Source organism: Telmatherina bonti (genome assembly GCF_933228915.1).
Source record: "Telmatherina bonti genome assembly, chromosome: 15".
NCBI classification, from domain to species: Eukaryota; Metazoa; Chordata; class Actinopteri; order Atheriniformes; family Telmatherinidae; genus Telmatherina; species Telmatherina bonti.
This window is the reverse complement of record NC_136613.1, coordinates 11,293,968-11,316,772: the sequence shown is the minus strand read 5'-3', so window position 1 is coordinate 11,316,772 and position 22,805 is coordinate 11,293,968. Positions and strand designations below refer to the sequence as shown.

The 22,805-nt window shown below is 41.0% G+C and overlaps 1 protein-coding gene across 1 annotated transcript in view; it reads left to right on the top strand.

Annotated features, from left to right (window-relative positions):
• pdia5 (protein disulfide isomerase family A, member 5) overlaps nucleotides 1-22,805 on the top strand; it is a 63,426-nt gene that overhangs the window by 31,679 nt on the left and 8,942 nt on the right. Inside the window, exons 9-14 of the mRNA XM_079253711.1 lie at nucleotides 1,038-1,129; nucleotides 7,584-7,655; nucleotides 10,462-10,598; nucleotides 17,508-17,578; nucleotides 18,901-19,064; nucleotides 19,431-19,561. Of these exons, the coding sequence (XP_079109837.1) occupies nucleotides 1,038-1,129; nucleotides 7,584-7,655; nucleotides 10,462-10,598; nucleotides 17,508-17,578; nucleotides 18,901-19,064; nucleotides 19,431-19,561 (667 nt within the window). The remainder of the gene's footprint in view (nucleotides 1-1,037; nucleotides 1,130-7,583; nucleotides 7,656-10,461; nucleotides 10,599-17,507; nucleotides 17,579-18,900; nucleotides 19,065-19,430; nucleotides 19,562-22,805) is intronic.

Sequence of the window (22,805 nt, the reverse complement as noted above, 5' to 3'; positions counted from 1 at the left end):
TTCCATGTTTACATGACTCATAGTTCAGGAATATCTGCTTTCTTTTCCTGTGCTGATTATGACTTTGCATGTAGAAAAGACTTCGGGCCCTGCTGTGTGTGGCAGCATCCTGGCCTTTGTTATGCTATATTCCTCTGCACTCTTGGGAAATGTGGGCAAAGACATCCAAGCTGTACATTATGGTGCGTCAATTAAATCTAAAGTTCCAAATCTCTCCTCCAGTCCATTAGTGATGCTGCTTGGCAGCCATTATGTGATATGATAATGTTGTCTTCTGACTTGCCAAATTAATTTACACCAAGCGAGAACCTCATCCTTCACACTCTTGTACCCCCCTACATGTGTTTTACAACACCTGGCCCACCTCTTGACAACAGCAACTACTGCCATGTAGGAAAATGACTAAGCCGCCTTTTGGACATTTCAGATGTTACGCCACTTCTCCTTAGCAAATATCAATAACAGTTAGATTTTAACACCAAAATATTGTTTGCAGTGGATAGGATACAAAGTAAAAGTAAATCTGCACCCAACAATATGCTATTAGGGTCTGTTTTTAAGTTTATCTGTTACTTGAATGACTTGAATATTAACCCAAACACTGACAAAATCTCTTAAAAAGGGGTCATTGGCTTTTTTTCATGCTAAGTTTTGGCATAGCTTTACTGTGATATATAAATGTAAATATTTTAATGCTCATTTCTTTTTTTTTTTAATTACATGTTTTTTTCCTAACATGACCACATTACCTGATGCGTTAACCCCATTTCATTATGGTCATAAATGGTGAATGCACGACTTTAGCATGTCACTTCTGTGTCCTTGTTGTATGTACAGTGTGTACGCATTTGCACATCGATGGAAACATTAAGGGCAGTTTGGGACTCAGTATCTTATTCATGAAAACTTGTTTCAGTGAGATTTCTTTCATGCTCAAGTAATCTTTCTTATTTGGGTCTTCTGATGATTTACTCCACGTTCTCTTTTATATACTTATTTGTTTTATTCATTTCATTTTCTTTTTTTTTCTCCTGAAGGTATTGGCAGGGATGAATGTGCACCCAGCTGAGTTTGATGGCCTCAAGCAGGAGTACAACGTGAAAGGCTACCCGACTTTCTGCTACTTTGAGTAAGTTGAGTCATCTCTCTTCCAAAACTCAGAACATCAGAGAACGCCTACTTCAAATAGAAAAGGCAGTGTAGGCTTCTTCTCATGATGATGGTAGACTTGCAGCTAGCAGAGGTGGCCTCAAGGTTTATGTTGCTGCTGTCCTCCAGGATAAAGTTGGACAGAAACTTTGAGATTCTTTTTTTATAAATACATACACCCCAACTGGGTGAAGGTGTGAGCAGGTGGATGCCACGCTCAAAAAATGCATTGAAAGTGTTTTATGCTCAGCAGTTAAGTCAAATACTTAATTTATTAACAGAATAATTCGTTGCAATATGCCCTGCGATGGACTGGCGAGCTGTCCAGGGTGTATCCTGCCTTTCGCCCAAGGACTTCTGGGATAGGCTCCAGCTCCCCTGTGACCCTAAATTGGACTAAGCGGTTAGGAAAATGAATGAATGAATGAATTTGTTGTAATACTCTTTTTATTATTGCTTTTTAAATTGTTAAGCAAAAAGCACGTTTCATTTAAAGTTTTTTTCATTTAAAATTTACAACTTGACCTGGAATAATTGCATTGATATGAAACAAAGTAGTCCTAATATTTTACAATTTTGTGAGCTTGTGAGCAAGCGGCGACCTGCGGCGGTTCAAAGTGAAGCCTATGCGGAAGTGCATAAAACTGCAGTTCCCTCTTCATCCCTTAGGGGATGGCTGCAAAACAGAGCAAATCCCCATAGACTCCCATGTTAAAAAGGCCACTTCACAGCAGAAATAAACATGTTTACAGCCTGGTTCAAAAATCCATTTTCGGTTTATAGGTCAGGTTTACCTTCATGACAACTGTGGGGGGAGTGAATTTTTTTGACTCGCCCGTTTAAAAGTAAATTAATCTCGAAATTTAGCATAATTAGGGGCGTGTCCTTTTGATTGACAGGTACCCAATCTCCCTCTTCAAGTAAGAAGAACTTGGAATAACCGTAGTTTTTAGCCGGTTAACAATGTGACCTAGCTTTAGCCTACTTACCTCCATTACCTGGTTAGCTCCTGTTAGCTCCGGGTTAGCTCGGTAAGCTTTTAGCTACAGGCAGCTCGGCGTTCGCTCGATGTCAATCATCCACCATGACGCTCACAGCCCCCCTCTCAGCTCCACCTCTTTGCCATATTTGTGTTTTCCGGGCGAGACGACACGCATGCCCCTGCCAAGATGGCGATGATAAGAGCTGCCCACCGAGCTTCAATTCATCTCTTCAGAAACCTATGGGTGACATCCCGGAGGCTCCGTCTATCTTTCTGTATACAGTCTATGCTTGTGAGACACGCTGATGTTATTTTTATGCATGTTCTTAGAGCTGTCATTGCCCAGCAGTGGCCCCATTCTGGAAAAACTGCATTAGATGCGGAAACATCTGAACGGTGTTGTCCCTCTCCGTCATTATGAGCAGTCCCATAAGCTTTCAAACCACTTTATACTGAAGGCCTGTCACAAGCTCATTTAGTTTAACCACTTGATACTCTTGTAAACTCCTCTTTTGTAAGTCAGTTGTGTTCACCTTGTCTGCTAAACCAATATAATGTTTAACGGCAAAGAGATGTGTTTTCCTTTGTTGTCTTCTGCAAAGTTGTGATGTTAAAATCCCATGTTGTTACAGTCTGTGTGGAAGCAAAGCTTGGAAGAACTGTACAGAGTTAAAACATCCTTTATAATATTGCACCATGAATGGAGAAAAACCACAACTGTTTAGCATGGAGGTGCTTCAATTAAGCTTGCATTGTGTTGCTGCTAATAACACAGAGAATATTTCATATGTAGATGGGAGAAGGAATTGTGTGAAATATCACCAGTTTCTGGACGCAAATATCACAACCTTCTGTTCTTTTCTTTCCTTTTTCTTATGAAGAAAAAAAGTCTGAAGATAAAAAGACGACAGTATCTACAACAGAGCTCTGATCGCATCACACACCTCAAAAAACATAATAGACCTCACAAGGTGATAGATGAAGGACTTGGAATAGACCAATAGACCAAAAGATTAATATCTATTTGTCCAGCCATTCATGCTTACTTACATTTACGAGGACCAGATGATTTGGCATCACAACCCGGTAGATGTTAGGGACGGAGGTTCAGGTTGTTGTTTTTTTATCAGACATTCTTGCATTATTTATCAGCAGCTATTGAAATAACCATATTCATCTGAACTCAATTTAACTGCCGTATTTTCTTGTTCTTTCCCACCATGCTAGTGTCCATGTAAATACTGTGTTCAAGCTTAAGTAATCAGCATTTTTAATGATGTATATTGCTGAGTAAGCATAGACTTTGTATATGTTTTATCAGAGTTTGCTGTGTGGAAGTGACACATGACATTATTGAGCGCCTGGATTTCTGTTGTGTTAGGAATATATTTGTCATCGCTTGAGTTTGTTGTTTTAATATGCATACAGATGGGCTCACACAGGCTCACAGCCTGCAGTTGTCTACACGGTAGGGGCTGAGAATTTGACTGATTGTGTTTGTTAACGCAGATGTCCAGCTGGAGCATCTCAGCACTGCCTGTGTTATTAGTGCTTAACTAAGTGGTGATCCTTTGCAACATTTGCTCTGTTCTCTGCTCTGTCCTGTTGTTGCCTTCTATGGCACATCTCGGCCTTGCTGTGTTGTTAAAAAGAGCAGATAGACATGGAAAAAGGGAGGGAGGAAGGGGTAATATATGCAACAAAGGACAGCTGGGGGTCAAATTGTGGACGCTGCAGTTATGTGGTATGCAACCTAAATGCTTCCCAACTATCCGCTTGCTGGGGTGCGAGTGTGCTGTGCTTCTTATTTCACCTTCACTAGCTTTATCATCCCCATTTCCACATTAAACACTCTTTCATTCCAGCCTGGCCTTTTAATTAGGCCGGGACTGATTAAGTGCCTCTGTGGTAAGTAATTGTGTGTGCTTTTGCCCTTTTTCTGCACATGTGCACGTCTCTGTTTTGAGCATGTGTGTAATGTGTATATGCTGGTTCACGTGCATGCCCGTGCACTAGTTCGCAGCCGATCCGGAGCCAGTCTGTTAGCTGAGAGTACATTAGTGTCAGTGCAAGGCTAGCTAATGACCATCGGAGCACATTGGCTTCAGTAATGAGTCCCTCACTGATAAACAGCAGCTAATCACTGCAGGGTAAATCGGCATCAACACTGTCAGAGTTATCTCAGTGTTGCACCCGCCAAGACCAACTTTTCAAGGACTTTTACATTTTCAGTCCTGCAGATTAAGAGAGCTTTACTACCTTAGAGCTCTGCTCAACTTCATAAACAGAATAAATGAGACCTTTTCAGTCTCTTTATCCTGGCTTTGTCTTAAAACAAAGAAAGACACTGGAGACAGTTAGTCAGATTATATGTATGTCAAAATGTCCTCAGCAGGAATTTGCAAGGTTTCATCGTACTTCACAGCAGCAGAGACAAAGTTATGGAATATATGGTTAGTCATAAATCTCACTGATTCCAAACAGCCCTCTCAGCCGTGAAAGTCGGTTCACTTCATTCGCAAGTTTTAAGCTCAGAATCCAACGTGTGTAATCATGTATCACCTTTAATAGTGTCTGCGGCGTATCTCTGGGGCTGGCTCGGCAGTCATCACCACCCTCTGTGTTTGCAGAATCACTCTGCAAAGCTGGTAGCTACTGACAGTGATCCCTCAGTATCGGGCCGAACCACCACGCCCGCTTTCCAGTCTTCATTTAGTCTTGGAGAATGAAATAGATAAATTTATTCCAATGAAGAAAATCTGCTTAAGTTTTTCAGACTGTGAGGCTCAGGAGATTCTCCTAGCTAATTTCAAATGCATTACAACAGGTCACACATCATCCTTATATGCAGTTTTAGGCTTAAAGTTGAAAATACATAACGCAGAAAAAGTAGAAATCATTCCAGTTTTTCATTACAGCCATATGCTTCGCTGAATTTATTATTTTAGCTTTGGATCGCTCTCCTGCTAGAAAGTCTCTACTAGCTTTTTTTTTTTTTTTGCTGTTTGTTGTTTTAACTGCGACCATGTTTTGAGATCATGTCTTTTTTTCCATCCTACATGACCTGGATTACTAGGTTTCCTCAGTGCAAGCACTGCAGGAAGAGATAAGAAGTCTTTTGTTATTGCCTTTCAGAACCAACATGTATCGGTTGCAGAATCTACATAGTCAGAAGTTGTCATGAAGGACTTATGTGCACAGAACTTCTAAAAAAAATATTTATTTCTTTATTTATTTATTTATTCATTCAAATTTACAAGTTTATCATTTTAACCAGGGGGTGTACTAAAATAGTTTTCTTTAACTTTTAATGCCTAAAATGCATTAAATGTTCCTCACCATCAGTGCAGCATTTGTTTCACAGTTTGTTAGAAGTACCTCTCGCTTTTGTGGTTTAATTACCCATGTCCACAGCATCGGTTGTGACGAACATTTATTTATCTTTTAGTTTTCCATTTCTATCTGAATGTTGCATTATTTATTTTTTTAATTATTATTATTAATCACTACTACTTATTACTACTCAATACTGATAAAAGCATGGTCTTATGGATCCTTCTCCTCTGGATTTGTGTCTGTGTACATGTCCTCTATCACTAGTGCTCAGTAAAAAATATATTTGGGAAAAAAGAATCTGAAGTTTATCAGAAACTGTAGAACAAAATCCTGATTGTTTAGCTCATTGCTGAAAAAAGAAAAACATAGGGTCATCGAGCCCCTCGTATTGTTTTCTGGTTTGTTCCTCATCTCCTTTACTCCACTTCCTGCAATCTAAAAATCTTTTACAGATAAATATTTTGTAAAATGTCTCAAGTCTTTAAATATACTTAAAGAAAGGATGGAGGAGAAGAAGCTTACCAGAGGAGTGATAAGCCAAGATTCACCAGTATATCTTTTGCTGAAGTCCTTTTTGACATCCTTAACAACTGAAGGAGACAAATGATGTTAATTACGCTACTGATGGAAATTGAATAAAAAGGCATGCTTAGTTGATCCTGAATGATTGTGCAGATGTGAATAAATGATGAAGGAAAAGCTGGACCACAAGTATTACTTCCTCACACTATAACACGTAATTTATCTTTTGCTATTTTCACCTTCTCTAAGGTTGTTTAAAATGTACTTTGTAAATCTTCCCCTGCACTCTGTTTTAATGCTTTTAATGTTTTTTTTAAGCTCTTTGAATTGCCTTGTACACAAAATGTGCTGCACAAATAAACTTACCTTGACAAAGGACCAGTTCAAAACAGTGTCTGCACAGTAACTTCTGACCTTTTCAGTCTGCACAAAAAGCAGCAGAATGTGCAAAAATAATGGGGGGGGAAAAAAAAAAACCAAATTAAAATGCCAACGTTAATGTGTTGATCAGGACATGGTGGCTCTGAAACCGACTGCAGCAACTTGTGCGGTATTAGACGAGGCTGATTAATCCAATCCTATTTGCAGTACAGCTGGCGGTCTCTTCATAGCCCTGCTGTGTGGGCTGGCTCCTGTTATCCAAGCAAAAATGATAAACTAACCTAATTTTCTCAGTCAGGTTCCTCAGAAATTTGTTTCAGCACATTTTGTGTTATTCAGAACCTCCATGTTGTTGCAGTCAACAGGTTTGTCACTTGTGAGACGGCTGTAGTCCTGCGCACATGGTGGTAGTCAGAACAGTGAAGGCGAAACACGCCACAGCTGGAAATGGGAAAGGGTTTTATCTACTGATTTTATTAGGTTTCTACACATTAAGATAATTTACCAGTTGAGTTGGTTTTGGTTAAAAAAAAAACATCTGGATAAAATGTTGCGGATGCGTCTGACGGGAGTTGACTGTTGGGTAAGCCTAGGACAGTAAAACTGTTGACCCTGTGACCGAGATCCGGACAAATGGTAGAAGATGGATGAGCCGACAGATCATTTAAGTTTTACTTTTCAGCTGTTCTTAAATCATTTTTTCCCATGAGTCACTTGTTAACAATGGCTAGTAGTAGAGCACTGCAATATATCAGAAATATTAATGCACTTTTAACATCCAACATATCATTTCAGACAGTTGCAATATTACAAAGTTGCTTAATCTATTTCAGACTACAGGGAATCAACACCAGCTGCTATCAGGTCTGAGGCCAGGTGCACCATCACCAGTCCATCATGGGGTCTCAAAAACATTTAAACCCAGTCAGGTGTATCAACAGGGACTGCATTCTGTCTTAAAGAAATTCTGCTATTGTACATGTTCTGCAACTACCTGGAGGGCTGCAGCATTTACTAATACACCTGGTATATTGCAAAATATGCCATCATCACAGTATTTAGCTATGTTTTCCTGCTGTTAAAAGTGTGACATGCCTTCAGCTGCTGTGTTGTAAAATATAACTAACCAATAGTGTCCAATGATACATTGGCAGTTGTTTGCTGTCTCTGAGCAGCAGGAGACGTAATTCTGTGTTGTTCTTGTGTCTTTTAGGAAAGGGAAGTTCCTTCATCACTATGAAAACTACGGAGCCACATCCAAAGATATCGCAGACTGGTTGAAGAAGTAAGTACGGTCCGTGTGTCACCAGCGTGGGATTTTTCAGTGGTTGGATAAGAAGTGGAGACTTCTAATTGTTTCAACTGGTGAAGAAACAGAATGAAGCTCCAGATGTTGAATCTCCATCAGATAAGGAGTCAGATGCTTTAAACTCTTAAATTTCTTACATTATCAGTTTCTACTTTTGAGCTCTTCATCTCACACACTCTCGCCCCTCCTCACTCTAACTCACTTTACCATAGTGCCATCAATCTATGGCTGCTTTGCTCTTGTCTGCTTTTTCTGTCTCACCTTGGCCTGGTCCCTGCGTGAACCTCCTGCCTGTGCCTGGCAGGAAGGCCAGTGCCGTCCGCGGAGCTGCAGCCAGAGGGCACAAAGCAGGACTTTAACAGCCATCGCAGGAAACAGAGCGAGACATGCAGAAGATGTATTCTACTACAGCCTTTTTAGCCCAGAGCCCAAACGGCTCCCTTCCCAGTCCGAAGCTTTTACTACTCTGCTGGGACTCAGCTGTATAATTTTAAAAGGTTGCAAGGCTTGCTACGAGGCAGTAAAATTGAAAGAACTGTTGTCAAGTTTTGACTGATAGATAATATTGAAAACAGTTGTAGTTTTTTTTTGTTTGTTTTTTTTTTTTCTTTTCTGCATTTCAGGAAAATAAAAACTATGTGTATAAATGGGCTGATAAATGTAACCAGATTCAGATCATTGACTCGGACATAAATGTGTTCCTTGTGGCACACGGATAAAAGATCGGCCTCTGCAGATGCTGCAGATGAGAAAAAACTGAAGGCTTGGTGGCCTCTCATCTGGTCTTCTTGTTCACCTCGGCCTCATCTCCCAAGTTTTGTTTAAGCCTCTGTCATTTTCAGAAGTAGCATTGTAATATTATTCTTCTTATTAAATATTTACTCTACAGTTTACACATCAGAGTGACGCATCAGTGACCCAACATACTGTATTTAACTCACTGCACCAGTGAACCCTTAAACATTCTTGGTCTGTGTGCTGACTCCAGAGCTGCTTGTCTGACATCACAGATCTACTCTGTAATATGTAAATGATCACGACGTCATGGCTGATTGGTGTAAATGTGAATTAGAAACACTTATAGTGCTTGGTTGAACTTAGACAAGGTTAATAGGTACTACATAAGTATGAATCATATACTATAATAGGGAAATTGAACATAACCATAAAATATGCACCGTGTTGAAATCTGTAAAGAAACGGTCCCCCCCCCCCCCCCCCCCCCCCCCCCTTTTTTTTTTTTTCCTTTTCACTGCAGCCGTCTTCAGCTGCTGTTTGTTCCTGATCCTTTCTGGCTTTAATTACTTGCCGTCTGATTGATTTGAGATCAGGAGAATTTACTCATTGCTTGAAAATATTCCAGTTCTCTGTTTTCAAGACCTTCTGAGATGCTCACGCAGTACATTTTGGTCCTTGTCCATCTGTATTGTGGAGACCTGTCCAGTCGACTTTGCTCCATTTGGCTGGATCTGAGTGTCTCCCCATGCATTTAAGACATAATCCAGCTCCTCCTGACTTCTGCCATTTCACCAATTAAAACAGTGACTTGGTGCAGCTTGAAACCATACCTTACATCACATTACGTCCATGTATTTGTCTTTGTTGAATGCTTTAAAGTCTTTCCAGTTGCTTTTTCTTTATATCATTTTGATACAGCTTCATTTTTTTATTCAAAAAAGGCCCTTCCAACCCTTTTAAGTCATTTCTTTGACAAAGTGTTAGTTAGCCTCTCTATTTTTCAACCTTATGAATGGTTTGCACCTTTCAAACCCTCTGAATAATGATCTGTCTACCTCCTGGAGAGTCTTCCTCTCTTGGCTGCATATTGTAAAAAAGTTTTTCATCATCATAGAAAGAATTTGTGATCATCCACTTCTGCTGTCTTTTATGGCCCTCCAGGTCCTTTCTATGCTGCACACTCTGTTTTTTCTGTTTGTCTACTTCTAATGTTCTGACTTTCTCTCTGATGAATTTGTTTTGTTTTTGCTGCCTAATTATGGCCTGTTTCACCTGCACTGAGCTCATTTGACTTCTTGATAATGGTTTACAGCAGCAGCTTCCAAATATCCCACTTGGAACCAGCTGTAGACTTTCACCTGCGTGTGAAATGAAGAGTAGGGGGGGGAAAAGCAGCAGCCCACAGCGGCCCGTGAACAAGCTTTGACTCAATTATCCAATTTCATTGGACAAAGGTCTCAACATAGCTAAAGAGTGGTCGTTATAAACTTCCTTCTTGACAAAAGCTTAACCTAACTATGTTTTATTAAAATATTTGTGGAAGTGTTCAGTTATTCTTGGACCTTACTGTGTATTAGACCGATGACGTAACCATAGTGCTCCAGTTGCACAAGCCAAGTGTTTTTAAAAGCTGTCAGGTCTCCTGTGGTCCATTAGCTCAGACCAGTATTTAGAACGATTAAAAACACATGGTGAAAACCACGTTTGTTTTTCAATGAGTTGTGTGTTTGTGTATGTGCTCTTGTTTACATCTCTGTCCACTCATTTCTGGCATCGCAGCTCTGTGCACCGTCATCGAGGTGGAGCTGCTCCAGTGCGTTTGTACGTGTACGCGTGTGTGTGTGTGTGTGTGTGTGTGTGTGTGTGTGTGTGTGTGTTAGTGACATTGGGTGGAGCGTGGGCTGCAGCTGCATCTCATTTGTGTTGTTTTTTGGGTTTTTTTTCTCTTTTCTTTCACCATACAAAGGACGAGCCAGCTGGAATCTGCTTTTGTCAAATGTCTCTCACCTTCTTTTGCTCTCGCTGTCTTCCCTTCCGGTTTCAGCCCTCAGCCCCCCCAGCCAAAAACTCCAGAGGTGCCGTGGACGGAGACAGACTCCCCGGTCTACCACCTGACCGATGAGTCCTTTGACATCTTCCTGGAGGAACATCCTGCAGCCCTGGTCATGTTCTACGCCCCCTGTGAGTGATGAATCATGATGTAAAAGTATAGAAACATACATCACCAAGTACCCACATGACATCTTAGTTGGTGGTAAAGGTTTTCTCAACTAACACTTGAAACTGATATGTCAATATGGATATCCTTAAAGAAATAAGAAGACTGTTTGCTGTATTAAAAATAATCTACAGTTTATTCATCGCAAAGCAAATTGCTTCAGTGATGACAACGATTTTATACAGCAAACTGGGACAGATGAATGAATCATCAGTTTGGATGCATCTAAAGTTGTTTTTTTTTGTTTTTTTAGCATAATTTAGACTTATTGACAGTTAAATAGTCTTCATAAAATCAAGTTCATTCCAGTACATTTGGAGAATGTTTTCTGCTCTAAAATATGTGCAGCGATGTGTCAGCGGAGCGTCTCGTTCCATCCTGCTACGGAAAACATTCCCCTCGCAGTGTCCCTCGGGTCAAACTGTTATTTAGTCACACAGATAGCATCACTGTTTAGCTGTCATGCTCAGTATTAACAGTCTGCTGGAAAAAGTAACCAAAGAAAAACTGGAAATGAAAAACAAACCCAAAGCCAAGCTGCCTGCAGTGAGTTTAGTGCTCACAAGCACATCCATCACACACAAGCCCGTCCTCACGTACAGCCACCTCATAGCTGCCATATGGTTCGTATAAGTCTGCTTCTCGTTTTTCATTCACACAATACCTTTTTATTCATTCACCACACACATGCTCTGTTGTTACGCAGAACTTTGTACGCCTGCCAGATTTTTACCCACTTCCAGATTGTTTTGATTTGATGAAGCCCTCCTCGTTGTCGGGGAGCTGTCTGAAGGAGTCTCTCTCGTTGATAGATGTGACATATAGCTGTAAAGTATTTATGATAAGGCATTCGGTGTTATGCAACAGTTTTAATCTTGTTGCAACCATTTTTAGATGCTTTTTTTGTTTCCTTTACTTGCCTGTTCTCTGCCTACATGGCCTCCTGCTATTCACCTCCTCACTCGTTGCACCATCTGCTTCCAGCCTCTGAGCTCATTTCACTCTCAACACTGTAGAAATGAATACAAATAGCCTAACTCTTACTTTACCTGTAATAATTATGCTATTTTCTAAATTTGGTCACGTATTTGTGACATTGTTTTACATCTCTGATGTCTTGCAGCTGGGAGGAGTTTAATACATCCATCCATCCGTCCATTTTCTGACATTTATCCGGGGTTGGGGTTGTGGGGGAGCAGCCTTAGCAGGAAAGCCCAAACTTCTCTCTCCCCAGCCACATTTGCCAGCTCTTCAGTGTTCCCAGGCCAGCTGAGAGATATAATCCCCCCAGCGAGTCCTGGGTCTTTCCCGGGGTCTCCTCCCGCAGGGATGTGCCCGGAACACCTCACCAGGGAGGTGTCCAGGGGGGATCCAAACCAGATGCCCAAGCCACCTCAACTGGTTCCTCACCTCTACTCTGAGACCCTCCTGGACCAAGCTCCTCACCCTATCTCTAAGAGTAAACCCGGCCACCCTGCGGAGGAAACTCATTTCAGCTGCCTGTATTTGCGATTCCGTTCTTTCAGTCACGGCACACGGCTCATTACCATGGCTGACAGTAGGAACACATATCGACTGGTAAATGGAGAGCTTCACCTTCTGGCTCAGCTCCTTCTTCACCACAACAGAGCAGCGCAGAGTTCGCATTACTGCAGATCTCGCGCTCCATCCTTCCCTCACTCGTGAACAAGATCCAGAGATACTTCAACTCATACATTTGGGGCAGGACCTCACTACTGGTCTGGTAAGGACGCTCCATCCTTCTCTAGCTGAGGACCAGAACTCTAATACAGAGTGTGTCAAAGTTATCAAAACACTTTTGCATTTCTTTCACTTCAGAGGAGGAAACGCAAACTGATAACATTTTATTAGGCAACAGTTTTAGACAACAGTTTAAAATGTAAAAAGGACACAACGTTAAAACCATGCGAGATATCCTGCAGCTTCCCCACATCTCGGCATATAAAAGCTTTGGCTGTTCAGTATCTCTGTGCTGCAGATCCTTTGGGGTCCTGTGTGATGCAGGGAGGGGCCAGTGTAGATCATCTTGATTCTCTGCATCCTGTGGATGCAGTCAGACTGGGATCTAAGGGACTTTTGAGACCAGGCCAACAACTGATGCTTTATTTTTTATCATGTTTCAATGCGATGCAGTGTCATGCATTATCTCGCTGTCAGAGCTCCACTGCCATGGCAATGGACAGTGTTTGGTCTGCTAAAATGTTGAAGTTGCTGGTAAATATCAAAGAAGCACACATAAATGATGGGGCTGTGTGCCATCTTACTGGTGCTACAGTAAAAAAATTATTTCAGGGTAATGTAATTCTTCTTCACAGCGAAGCTGGTTACTTTCCACAAGTGTTCCTTACAATTCACAGTGCATTTTGCATAAGTGACTTTGTACAAGGCTAATGGGAGGATTATATGTGTGTGTGTGTGTGTGTGTGTGTGTGTGTGTGGGTGGGTGTGTGTGTGTATGTGTATGTGTATGCACTTCAGTTATTGCATTTTAATGCAAAGGAAAAAAACTGAATTTTAAAACATCATGGCTGTAATTTCATTTTACATAAAAGAAATAAAACTAATAAAGTCACAATTAGTTAAGCACATATTGTCATACCAGTCAGCTGGAGTCACTTAAACCTTTTTTCCTTTCGTGTTTTTACTCCCCACAATTCAATTTTAGCCATTATTTAGTTAAAGAGAGCTCTTCCTTCTAAAACAAACAAAAAAAAAAAAAGTCTGTATTAAACCTTATTGTCATTTCAGCTTCCTCTGCAGACTAATTAGTAGATTCCTGCTCTTAAAATGCAGCTGGCAGACTTACTGCAATCCCATAGGTGAATCTGCTCCTGCATACTTCATACTTTGATGCTGTATTTCACTAATATTTAATATTTTAAACTTGAAGTTGAATAGTGTAGCTTCTCCTCAGCATGCTGGTCTGCACCACCAACAGATCATTTTGAATGTTTTTTGTTTTTTTTTTATTTAAAACATCTAATCCACGATACCTTCTGGCTTTTTCTGGTATGTAAAGTGGGCTTTTTGTTTTGTATGTCACACTCATGGATAGAGTTATGCTATGTAGCTGCATGGGTCCAGTACGGATACAAAAAAGCAATCGAATTAGTCAAAGTTAGTGCCTTAATAGCTAAAACCACAGCTTGACATGGTGGGATGATCAGTTCATGTCACCTTCCAAAGTTTTTAATGTAGCAGCTGAGAAAGGAGTCTTGGTGTTTGGACTCCCCCCCCCCCACATTGTTTCACTATTTTTATCCTGAATGTGCAGAAAACTGTTTGAGTGTGTGTGTGTTTGAACGGTGCTGGAGGCAGACTGTTCCTCTCCTTCCCGCTGTGGTGTCACAGCTTCACAGATGCTTCTGCTGCACTCGATTTCGCCCCGTGGACAGCAGCCAGTCACCAGCACGCTCACTTCAAGGGCAGTCGACTGAAACAAGCCGCCGCGTCAAATATTGTCAGCTCGCACACAAATATCTGTGCTCCCGTGACCCATCAAAGGCGTATTTCACACTGTGACAAAACAGTTATTGCACACAATTACACTACATATCTCCCTCTTTCTCATACGCCGGCGTACACACAGAGATGTCCAGCTTTGCTGCTTCATTGCAGTTTCTTAATGGCTCTGCTGTCAGAGTGAGATTAATGGTCTCCCAACCAACACCATCAGCTTGCATTTCTGTCCATTCTCACCGTCCTCTGAGCTGCACAGCGGGGGAGTTTTGCGTGCAGCCCCTCACGGCAGCAAAACCTCCAACTGAATGCTCTGTTTCCCAGAGAGCCTGATTATGTCCTGAAACAAAACAAAAGTTTCTCTCTGCGTGTGAAGTTTGATGAGCTCCAGCAGAGGATGTTCTTGCAGCAGTGGAACTTGTAACGTTCACAACAAGGCAGTCATCTCACCTCTAATGTATGTTTATCCCAGCTGTTCAGTGGAGCTAGCATGTTCATTCCTGACTCTTGTTTTTTTTTTTTTTTTTTCTCCCACAGTTAGTCTGAATCAGCAATATGTCTGTTGTCCTATGCCCCCCCTCCCCACCCCCGCAAGCTACTCCGACCACACTCCTCATGCATCACTTGTTCTAAATGCAGAACAGCGTTGACGCAGAGCACAGTACGGACGTATGCTTTTCACGTTTGCTCATCACTTTGAAGGGTCAGACAAAGTCCTCTTATTCACTCTGTTTCTCTGATAAGCCTCAACACAATCTGTGTGATCACACACACTACAGTGACTCAGTTAAAGGAGATGGAGCTTTTTTTTTATTTTCCTTTTTTTTTTTTTTAAACCCCCCCTTCCCACCCCATTCCCACTTGATTTATAGCCTGCACCAAGACTGCATTGAAGAAAGGAATTCCTGAACTGTTATGACAAGGGCAATTTACCATGTTTGGAAAATTACCAAGTTTGTTTCATCCGTCTGCGTTCGAGAGTGCTGCGAGCGTACTGTTCATCCCGATCTCACACACACACACACACGGCAAGCATGGTTATGTATCTGAAAATCTTCTATCCCGAAATAAAATGTTTGACTTACTGTTCATGTAATATTAAACAAACACTTCCCTCCTTCACCAAGCAGTTTTTTTTTCTTAACAGAACCTGCAGGTTGAACGCATTTGTGGAAAAAGCATAAATATATACATATTCTAAAATAAAGAGGGCTGGTTAAACTGAGAATTATGAAGCGAGAACTGACACTCTAACCAATTATTAATGAGGTGGGGTGGGGGGGTATTTGTTTTTGTTCCCTAAACAGCTACAAGGCCAAAACTCTTTTAAATCTCCACAGATACGTCACCACACAAACACGTCTGTTGTGTCAGACTGTTGGCAGCTGAATAATTCTCCATAAAAAAAAACAGCTGAACATGTTCCTCCTTATGTCATTCTGTAGTCTCAGGAGCGACAACAAGCATGTGCATGATGACAGACGACGATGTTATTCCCATCTATAACACTAATTAGCAAGTTGTTAAAGCAGTTTCGGGACAGGCAACAGCAAACTCATCAGACCTTTTACTTTATTATTCTGTCATGCATGACATATAGCAATGGGAATTGTTCTTTATTTTCTTATGAAAGAGAGTTTAACAGTTGTGGTATTAAATGATGTCCCTCAGCCTGACACTGCCTCATCATTATTTCCACTTATAACTACCTTTTTTTGTTCTGCATCATTACAGTACTTCTCATACCTAGCTGAGCCTCGCTCAGTTTGACGTCTTGAAGCAGAATTGATATTTACTGCAGTGTCACGTACGCAGCTTCAGCTAGAGGTAAATTTCTAAATCGGCATCAGTTAGAGAAGGTCTACCCTGTCCCTCTGCAGCAGACCACATGAAACTCAAACATATGTATTAGTCATGTTAGTTTGACATTGGGAGAGTTTCATGCTTGAGGTCGCAGGAAGATTTGCTTTATTTTAATCTGACTTGTTGTCTGGATGTCTGTGTGGAGGAAATTGTTTATTAGTAAACAAAGCCTCAGTGAATGAGTCTCAAGCCAAACTGAGATTTATTAAGCTGATTGATCAGGGAGCAGTTCAGCAGTTCTGGTATTTAAATTCCAACAATCTTCTCTCTGTCGCAGCATTTGTAGCACTGAAGAATGTAGATCTCAGCATACACACAAACTGTTATCAGTAGTCGCGTCATCAGCAGTGTGTGCATCGTTCCTTTGCTATGTGTTACACTGCAGCCTGGTTCTTTATTACCATGAATAAGAGTGAGACATCTCTGCAACGACAACAATAAGTGCACGTCGTATGATTGTTCACAACGTATCAAAATAAAAACACATTATATGACCAGAGAATAAAACCTCAGCCATTTCTGGCATCCATATAACATCGTCCTGACTGTCTTTATCGGTGAAATTCTGACACAGTATGACACGGTGTTCTTCCTTTTCCTCTACTTTGTCACTTTTGGTTTTTTTTTCTCTTTAAATGGGATATTGATTCACGCACCTGAGTATGCACAATAAAAATATTTTCGGAGCACGTAATGCACCCTAGAAGACTTCAGCAGACCCTCGCTGATTGGTGTCAAAATCTGTGTCACGCAGGCCTCACACAAACAGATGTAGGAACTGTGTCTGGCTTTACTCAGACGCTGGCAAATACCAGTATCAAAGAGCGGAATATGTTGTAAGTAATCAGACATGACTGACTCTCGCTGTAAACATGAGAGACGCACATTGTCCCATTTCCAGTTTCACCCTCAGCATGCCAGCAGTGAACCCTCTGACAAACCAGTGTGAAGCAGCGAGGCAACAAAGAATCGCAGCTGCTGGGAAACTAATTCAACAAGGCAGCTCTGAGGACGTAATGCTTTGCAGAGAATACACCCTTGGATTTCAGCAAGTTTTCAAGTTTATAGAGGACGTTTCTGATGAAAGCTCAGTTTGTGTTCTGCAAGGTTTCTGGGTTTTTTTTTTTTTTACTATTAACTAATGGCCTAAGCTCACTGACAGTGTGTGACTGCGAACAGAGCGGGATTGTACTGGGTTTAAACACATTCATGGTATTAAACTTTTAACTCTGTTTAAAATGATTTAAATGCAACAAAAAGATTTTTTTCTCTACTGCTGCTTCTTTATTTTCAGCCTTGGTACAAATAAAGTTTGTTGGTAATTTGTTTTCTAATCACTCGCCATGTTTACTGGGAGCTGTTGCCTTAAAATGTAACGTATCTGGCAACATTGACGGATTATTGACATCATTGAACTTGGTGCAAAACTTCACATGTGTTCTGGATTTTTTTTTTTTTATTCACATTTCTAGATTAGACTTATAATAACATCATCTGTCTGGCTGTAATACGAGTTTCGTATTTTTCAGGGTGCGGTCACTGCAAGAAAATGAAGCCAGAGTATGATGAAGCTGCAGAAATACTCAACAAGGGCGCAGATGTGAGTTTCAAGAGCTTCGCTTCTATTTACATTTGTTCAGCGTACATGTCCACAATCTTTTCTGTTCATACTTCACACTCTAATGAACACACACAGTCGCACAGTGTAGCTCTGCCTCATTAACAGATCATGACAATCCAACCTCTCAGCCTGAAGGGGATCTAGGTGGCGGACTGGCAACTCTGTCCTACAGTCCAGCTCTGGATATGTTTCTGATTAGTTGGGTGTGTTCCTTGCCTCTTTTTTTCCCCCAACTTTCCTGTAGTAACTCAACACTCCCCAACTCAAGGCAGGGCCCTTTAAGGCTCCAGCCTGTTGATGGTTGCAGTTATCTCAGCCATGAGCTTCCCAGCTGGCCACGCTTGGAGCTTGTCCTTGTGCCACCATGCCCAGCCAGCCCTGGGTGTCAGCGGGGAACGCTTGGCCATTACTGCTATAGACGTATAAAGAAGCTTCTTTCTCGACTGACCCCAAAGCACCACCCCTCAACCTGTCCTTTGTAGTTTCTTTGCAGCGTCTCAGCTCTGTAAAAATTAATCGTATTTTATTTTTTAATTGTCCGATGATAATTAGGATGTGTTTTTATCTTTACACGGATGCTATTTTCCTAGCACTGGACTGTCATGTTTAGCTGTAATGTTTTCTGGTTATGAATAGTAGAAATAGATGAGATGTGATTTTAGAGGCCGATCTTCCACCTTGAGTATAAACAACATATCCTGGAGAAGGATTTTAAGGTCAGCATATAAAAGGTGGTCTAAAAGCAAGCTGATATACGAGAGTCAGCTCCACATTCTGTCTGATTTTAGTGTTTTTTCCTCCTTTCTTCCAGTATGTTGTGTGGCTTTTTGTCTATGTGACAAGTACTACACAATTACACAACCTGAGTACATTTATTGAGTTGTTTTAAGTGTTTTGTTTGAAGTTCAGGGTGTTCTGTTTTTTACTTCAGCCATCAATAAAACACATTTGCATAATGTTTGCTTAGTGTCTTGGCATGCCTAGAGCAGTGTGGATTGGTGCCTTTTGCTCCAGTTTTGACCAGTCAGCTGGCTATCTATCAAACGCAAGACTGTATACATGAGCTAAAACTAAAAATTTCACTGAAAAGGTGTTGGAGCAATGAACAGCATGTGATTAATAATGCATTAGTTGAACATTCAGGCATGTATACTTACTGTAGTTATCCAGCCAGAAAATATCTGAACCCATAAATAAACAGTTAAATGGTCTAATTAGCTGAATCACCCCAGGGCTTTTGCTGTATTTTACTAATGTCCACTGTGAGTTTAGTTTGTTTTACTTTTTCCTTTGTCCCACAGAGTCCAGGTGTGTTGGCAGCGGTGGATGCCACGGTCCACAAAGCCGTAGGGGATCGCTTCAAGATCTCTGGTTTCCCCACGGTGAAGTATTTCGAAAAGGGTGAAGAGAAATACACGCTCCCACACCTCCGAAGCAAAGACAAGATCATCGAGTTCATGCACAAGTGAGTCACACATAACAAGCGAGAATCAATTCTTAACCTCTTGGCTAACAAACACATTTACACACACTCCAGTACTGGCTTAAGATGTGTAATGGACATCAGTCCAGTTCTTAAAAGGCTCCATAAAGACATGCCGCCCTTAAAGGTCAACAGACATAATTTTAAACGAGGTTTACATGATGTCACTCTCAGTGAGAGGTGAGTTTTATCACCGGTTACACATTATTGTCTGGACATTTTCTGACCATCAGCCTGTGAATGTTTCTGAATCTAACCCCATGGCTGCTAATGCTTAAATCACATTGTGTTTTACCTTCTGTATAGGATAATGTTGTGGTTTTGTTTGGCTCTCCTACATCTCTGCAGTCCCCAGGCGCCTCCACCACCAGAGCAGTCCTGGGAAGACAAACCCTCCAGTGTCAGCCATCTTGGATCTGAGGATTTCCGAGAAGCACTAAAGAAGAAAAAACATGCTTTGGTCATGTTCTACGCTCCCTGTGAGAGCTTTTTCTTTATTCTGCTCGATATGCGTTAAGAAATGTGTTTCAGATGTAAGGCCTCACACGAGGATGTGGAACAGCTCGTCTGTAACTGGCGGTTGTCACAAACTCTTTAAATTTCGTATGCTTGGCTGGTTTGAAGGAAAATATCAAGCATGTGAGAGATTGTTGCAGCTAAGTGTGATCACAGCTCTGCTCTATGGATTTGGTGTGATCATAGCCTGGGTTTAAACCATGCAGCACAGAGCTTCTTGCAAGTTTCCCCATTGCACTGTACAAAAACTCCACCTAAGCCTCAGGGACACTCGAGAATGACTCATATCACTGAGAATAGATATGAACAAGTTCACATAAAAAACAACTTTCACTTGATATTTCGGGGCTTTTCAAAAACAATGTTTTCAGTTAGGAAGTGAGAAATTGGATATCGGAAAATTGCCGGGGTTGGAATTAGCCGTGTTTATGGTGACATACTTGGTAATAAAGAGGAAGGTAGATGTTGGATCTGAAAATGATTTCTGGTAAGATTCAGTAATATGATGCTTCTCATTTAAATTCATTAATACGAATGAGTCTGTTGTTAAATGTATGCACAAACACACATAGAGAGACAAACTAGCTTTTGTTTCTGATGAAGGAAAACAGACTCCAGCAGCATCATCCTGCTGACCTCCCAGTCCACCCACCCCATCTGCACCTTTTTGCTGGTGTTTGATTAGTGTGGGAGCTACTGCTAATTGGACATTTGATGAAATGTCGCTGCTTTCAAAGGCATCAAGTTTAGAAGTTTTTGTTGAGTAAGTTTAGAAACTCTTTATGAAGTACTCACAATACTGAATCAAGGCCTTGATTCATTTATTAAAGATTTATAAGGGTAATTTGTGTAGTTGGCTAGTTTCTGTTGAAAACTTCTTATGCATCACTTGTTTTTTTCTACTGTAGTTTCTATTGTAGTTTCACATCTTAAGCAAAACTGGAATAGTTAATGCCATCACGGCATCTGCTTGAATATTTCTTTCTATTTTTCAGCTTCTCTCTAATTCACTTTCTGTCTGACAGTTATGAGAAGGATGGAAAGTTTTGCTGAAGCTCATCAGACATCAGATCCTTCAGCTGTTTTTAGATGCTTCAGCTTTGATGAGCAGCTGAAATGAACCTGTACTTGCCATTTGATGCAAAGCCACATCTGCTTTTATGTCTGTCAGCAGCAGCGGTCACCTGTACGGTCGAATCGTTCGCTTCTTGTTGGAAACACGGCAAGCTGCCACGATTGTGTTAACATCAGGTTTATAATTGCAACAGGGCCTTTAAATGTTTAAAGGCCACTTGATGTTGTAGCTGGAAGGGTACATCGGGGGAAATGGTGTTCTGAGCTGTGCTCTGCGCTCAGTTGGGACACGAAGAGGTAGATGTATGCTGATCTTGAACTGAAATAAAGGTTATCTGGAAGTCTATATGTGATTATGAATATAAACACTTGCATATGCTCCAACCTATAAAATCCTTCTAAGATCATTGAGGGCGAGTGATTTTAATGCCCTGTTTCATAAAATCTTGTGTTCTGGTTTAAAGCAAAGACAGCAACAGTAACTGGAACTGAAACTTCTTTTTAATGATACTTAAAGTGGGTTGTTCTCGATTTATATATCTGTTTTGGATGCTTTACAGCAGCATTTCTGAAACGTTGTTGCAGCAGCGTTTCTGAAACGTTGTTGCAGCAGCGTTTCTGAAACGTTGTTGCAGCAGCGTTTCTGAAACGTTGTTGCAGCAGCGTTTCTGAAACGTTGTTGCAGCAGCGTTTCTGAAACGTTACAGCAGCGTTTCTGAAACGTTACAGCAGCGTTTCGGAAACGTTACAGCAGCGTTTCTGAAACGTTGCAGCAGCGTTTCTGAAACGTTACAGCAGCGTTTCGGAAACGTTGTTGCAGCAGCGTTTCGGAAACGTTGTTGCAGCAGCGTTTCTGAAACGCTGTTGCAGCAGCGTTTCGGAAACGTTGTTGCAGCAGCGTTTCGGAAACGTTGTTGCAGCAGCAATTGTTTCCGTTGTTATAGCAGCGTTACTGAAACGTTTTTATTGAAACGTTGTTACAGCAGTGTTACTGAAACGTTGTTACAGCAGCGTTTCTGAAACGTTGCCTGCCCGGCAAGTTTTAGTTGTTTCCCTGCTTCAACACACCTGATTCTAATTAATGTATGATTACGCTTCTGATGTATGACAATGCTTCTACAAACCTGATGACAGCCCTATGATGATCTGTGTATTAGAATCAGGTGTGTTAGATCAGGGAATTGTCAAAAGCATGCTGGGCAGGAGGTCCTGAGGGTCTGGGTTGGGAAACGCTGAGCTACAGCATATAGTGGTTTTATTTGCACACTATATGGTAATTTAAATGAAATCTTCATGATGAAGCTTGACAGCATGTTTAAAATGATATTTCAGACGATGTGACAGTTTGGGCAGAGCTCCATCTATTTTTACCGTTGGTCCAATGTGCTCCATGATATATATATATTTTTTTTTATTTATTTATTTATTTTTTTGGTTGGGTTCTCATCTCGATTCAGCATGGGAGCCATAAGTTTAACCCAAACCTTATGTCCCAGCTTTTGTTCTCACAGGTTTTAATTAAAAGATACAGATTTGTGGCGGCATGGTCCAGCTGGCTTGCCGCCAACTCTGTAAAAGTTTCTCGTTCTAAATTGACTGAGATTTGACTACCAGATTTGATAACTCCCACAGATTGTCTTCTAAGAACAATATGTATTCTCTATTGGTTTGTGCATTTGTCCATTGCCCTTTTGGTCCGTTACTAAATGAAAAATGACACTATACTTGGACCACATTTCCTTTCACTATATGGTGTTGTAATTTAGTTTAGATTGATAAGTGTTAGATTGAATTTGAGTATAAGGCCTTTTCCCATCATACCTGCAGCTTCAGTCCACCTTTTATGCACATTATGCGGCTGGGCTTGAGTAAAGTCCTTGTTGTTGCAAAGCACCAGCGCCATCTTTCAGAACCTGCTGAATTGATTGAAATCAGAAGAATGATTTTGGAATAACATGGTCAAAGGTCACATATAGGCATAATTGTTGGGTGGCTGTAACTCAGGAGATTGATTTTCTTTCAAGTGAAAGGTTTTATCAATAATTCATCCCACTTGCATGTTGAAGTGTTTTTGGCCTGCAGAAGCCTGCATTACTCTCCAGTGTGTGTGCCTCTGTTGCTTTAGATCAGGAG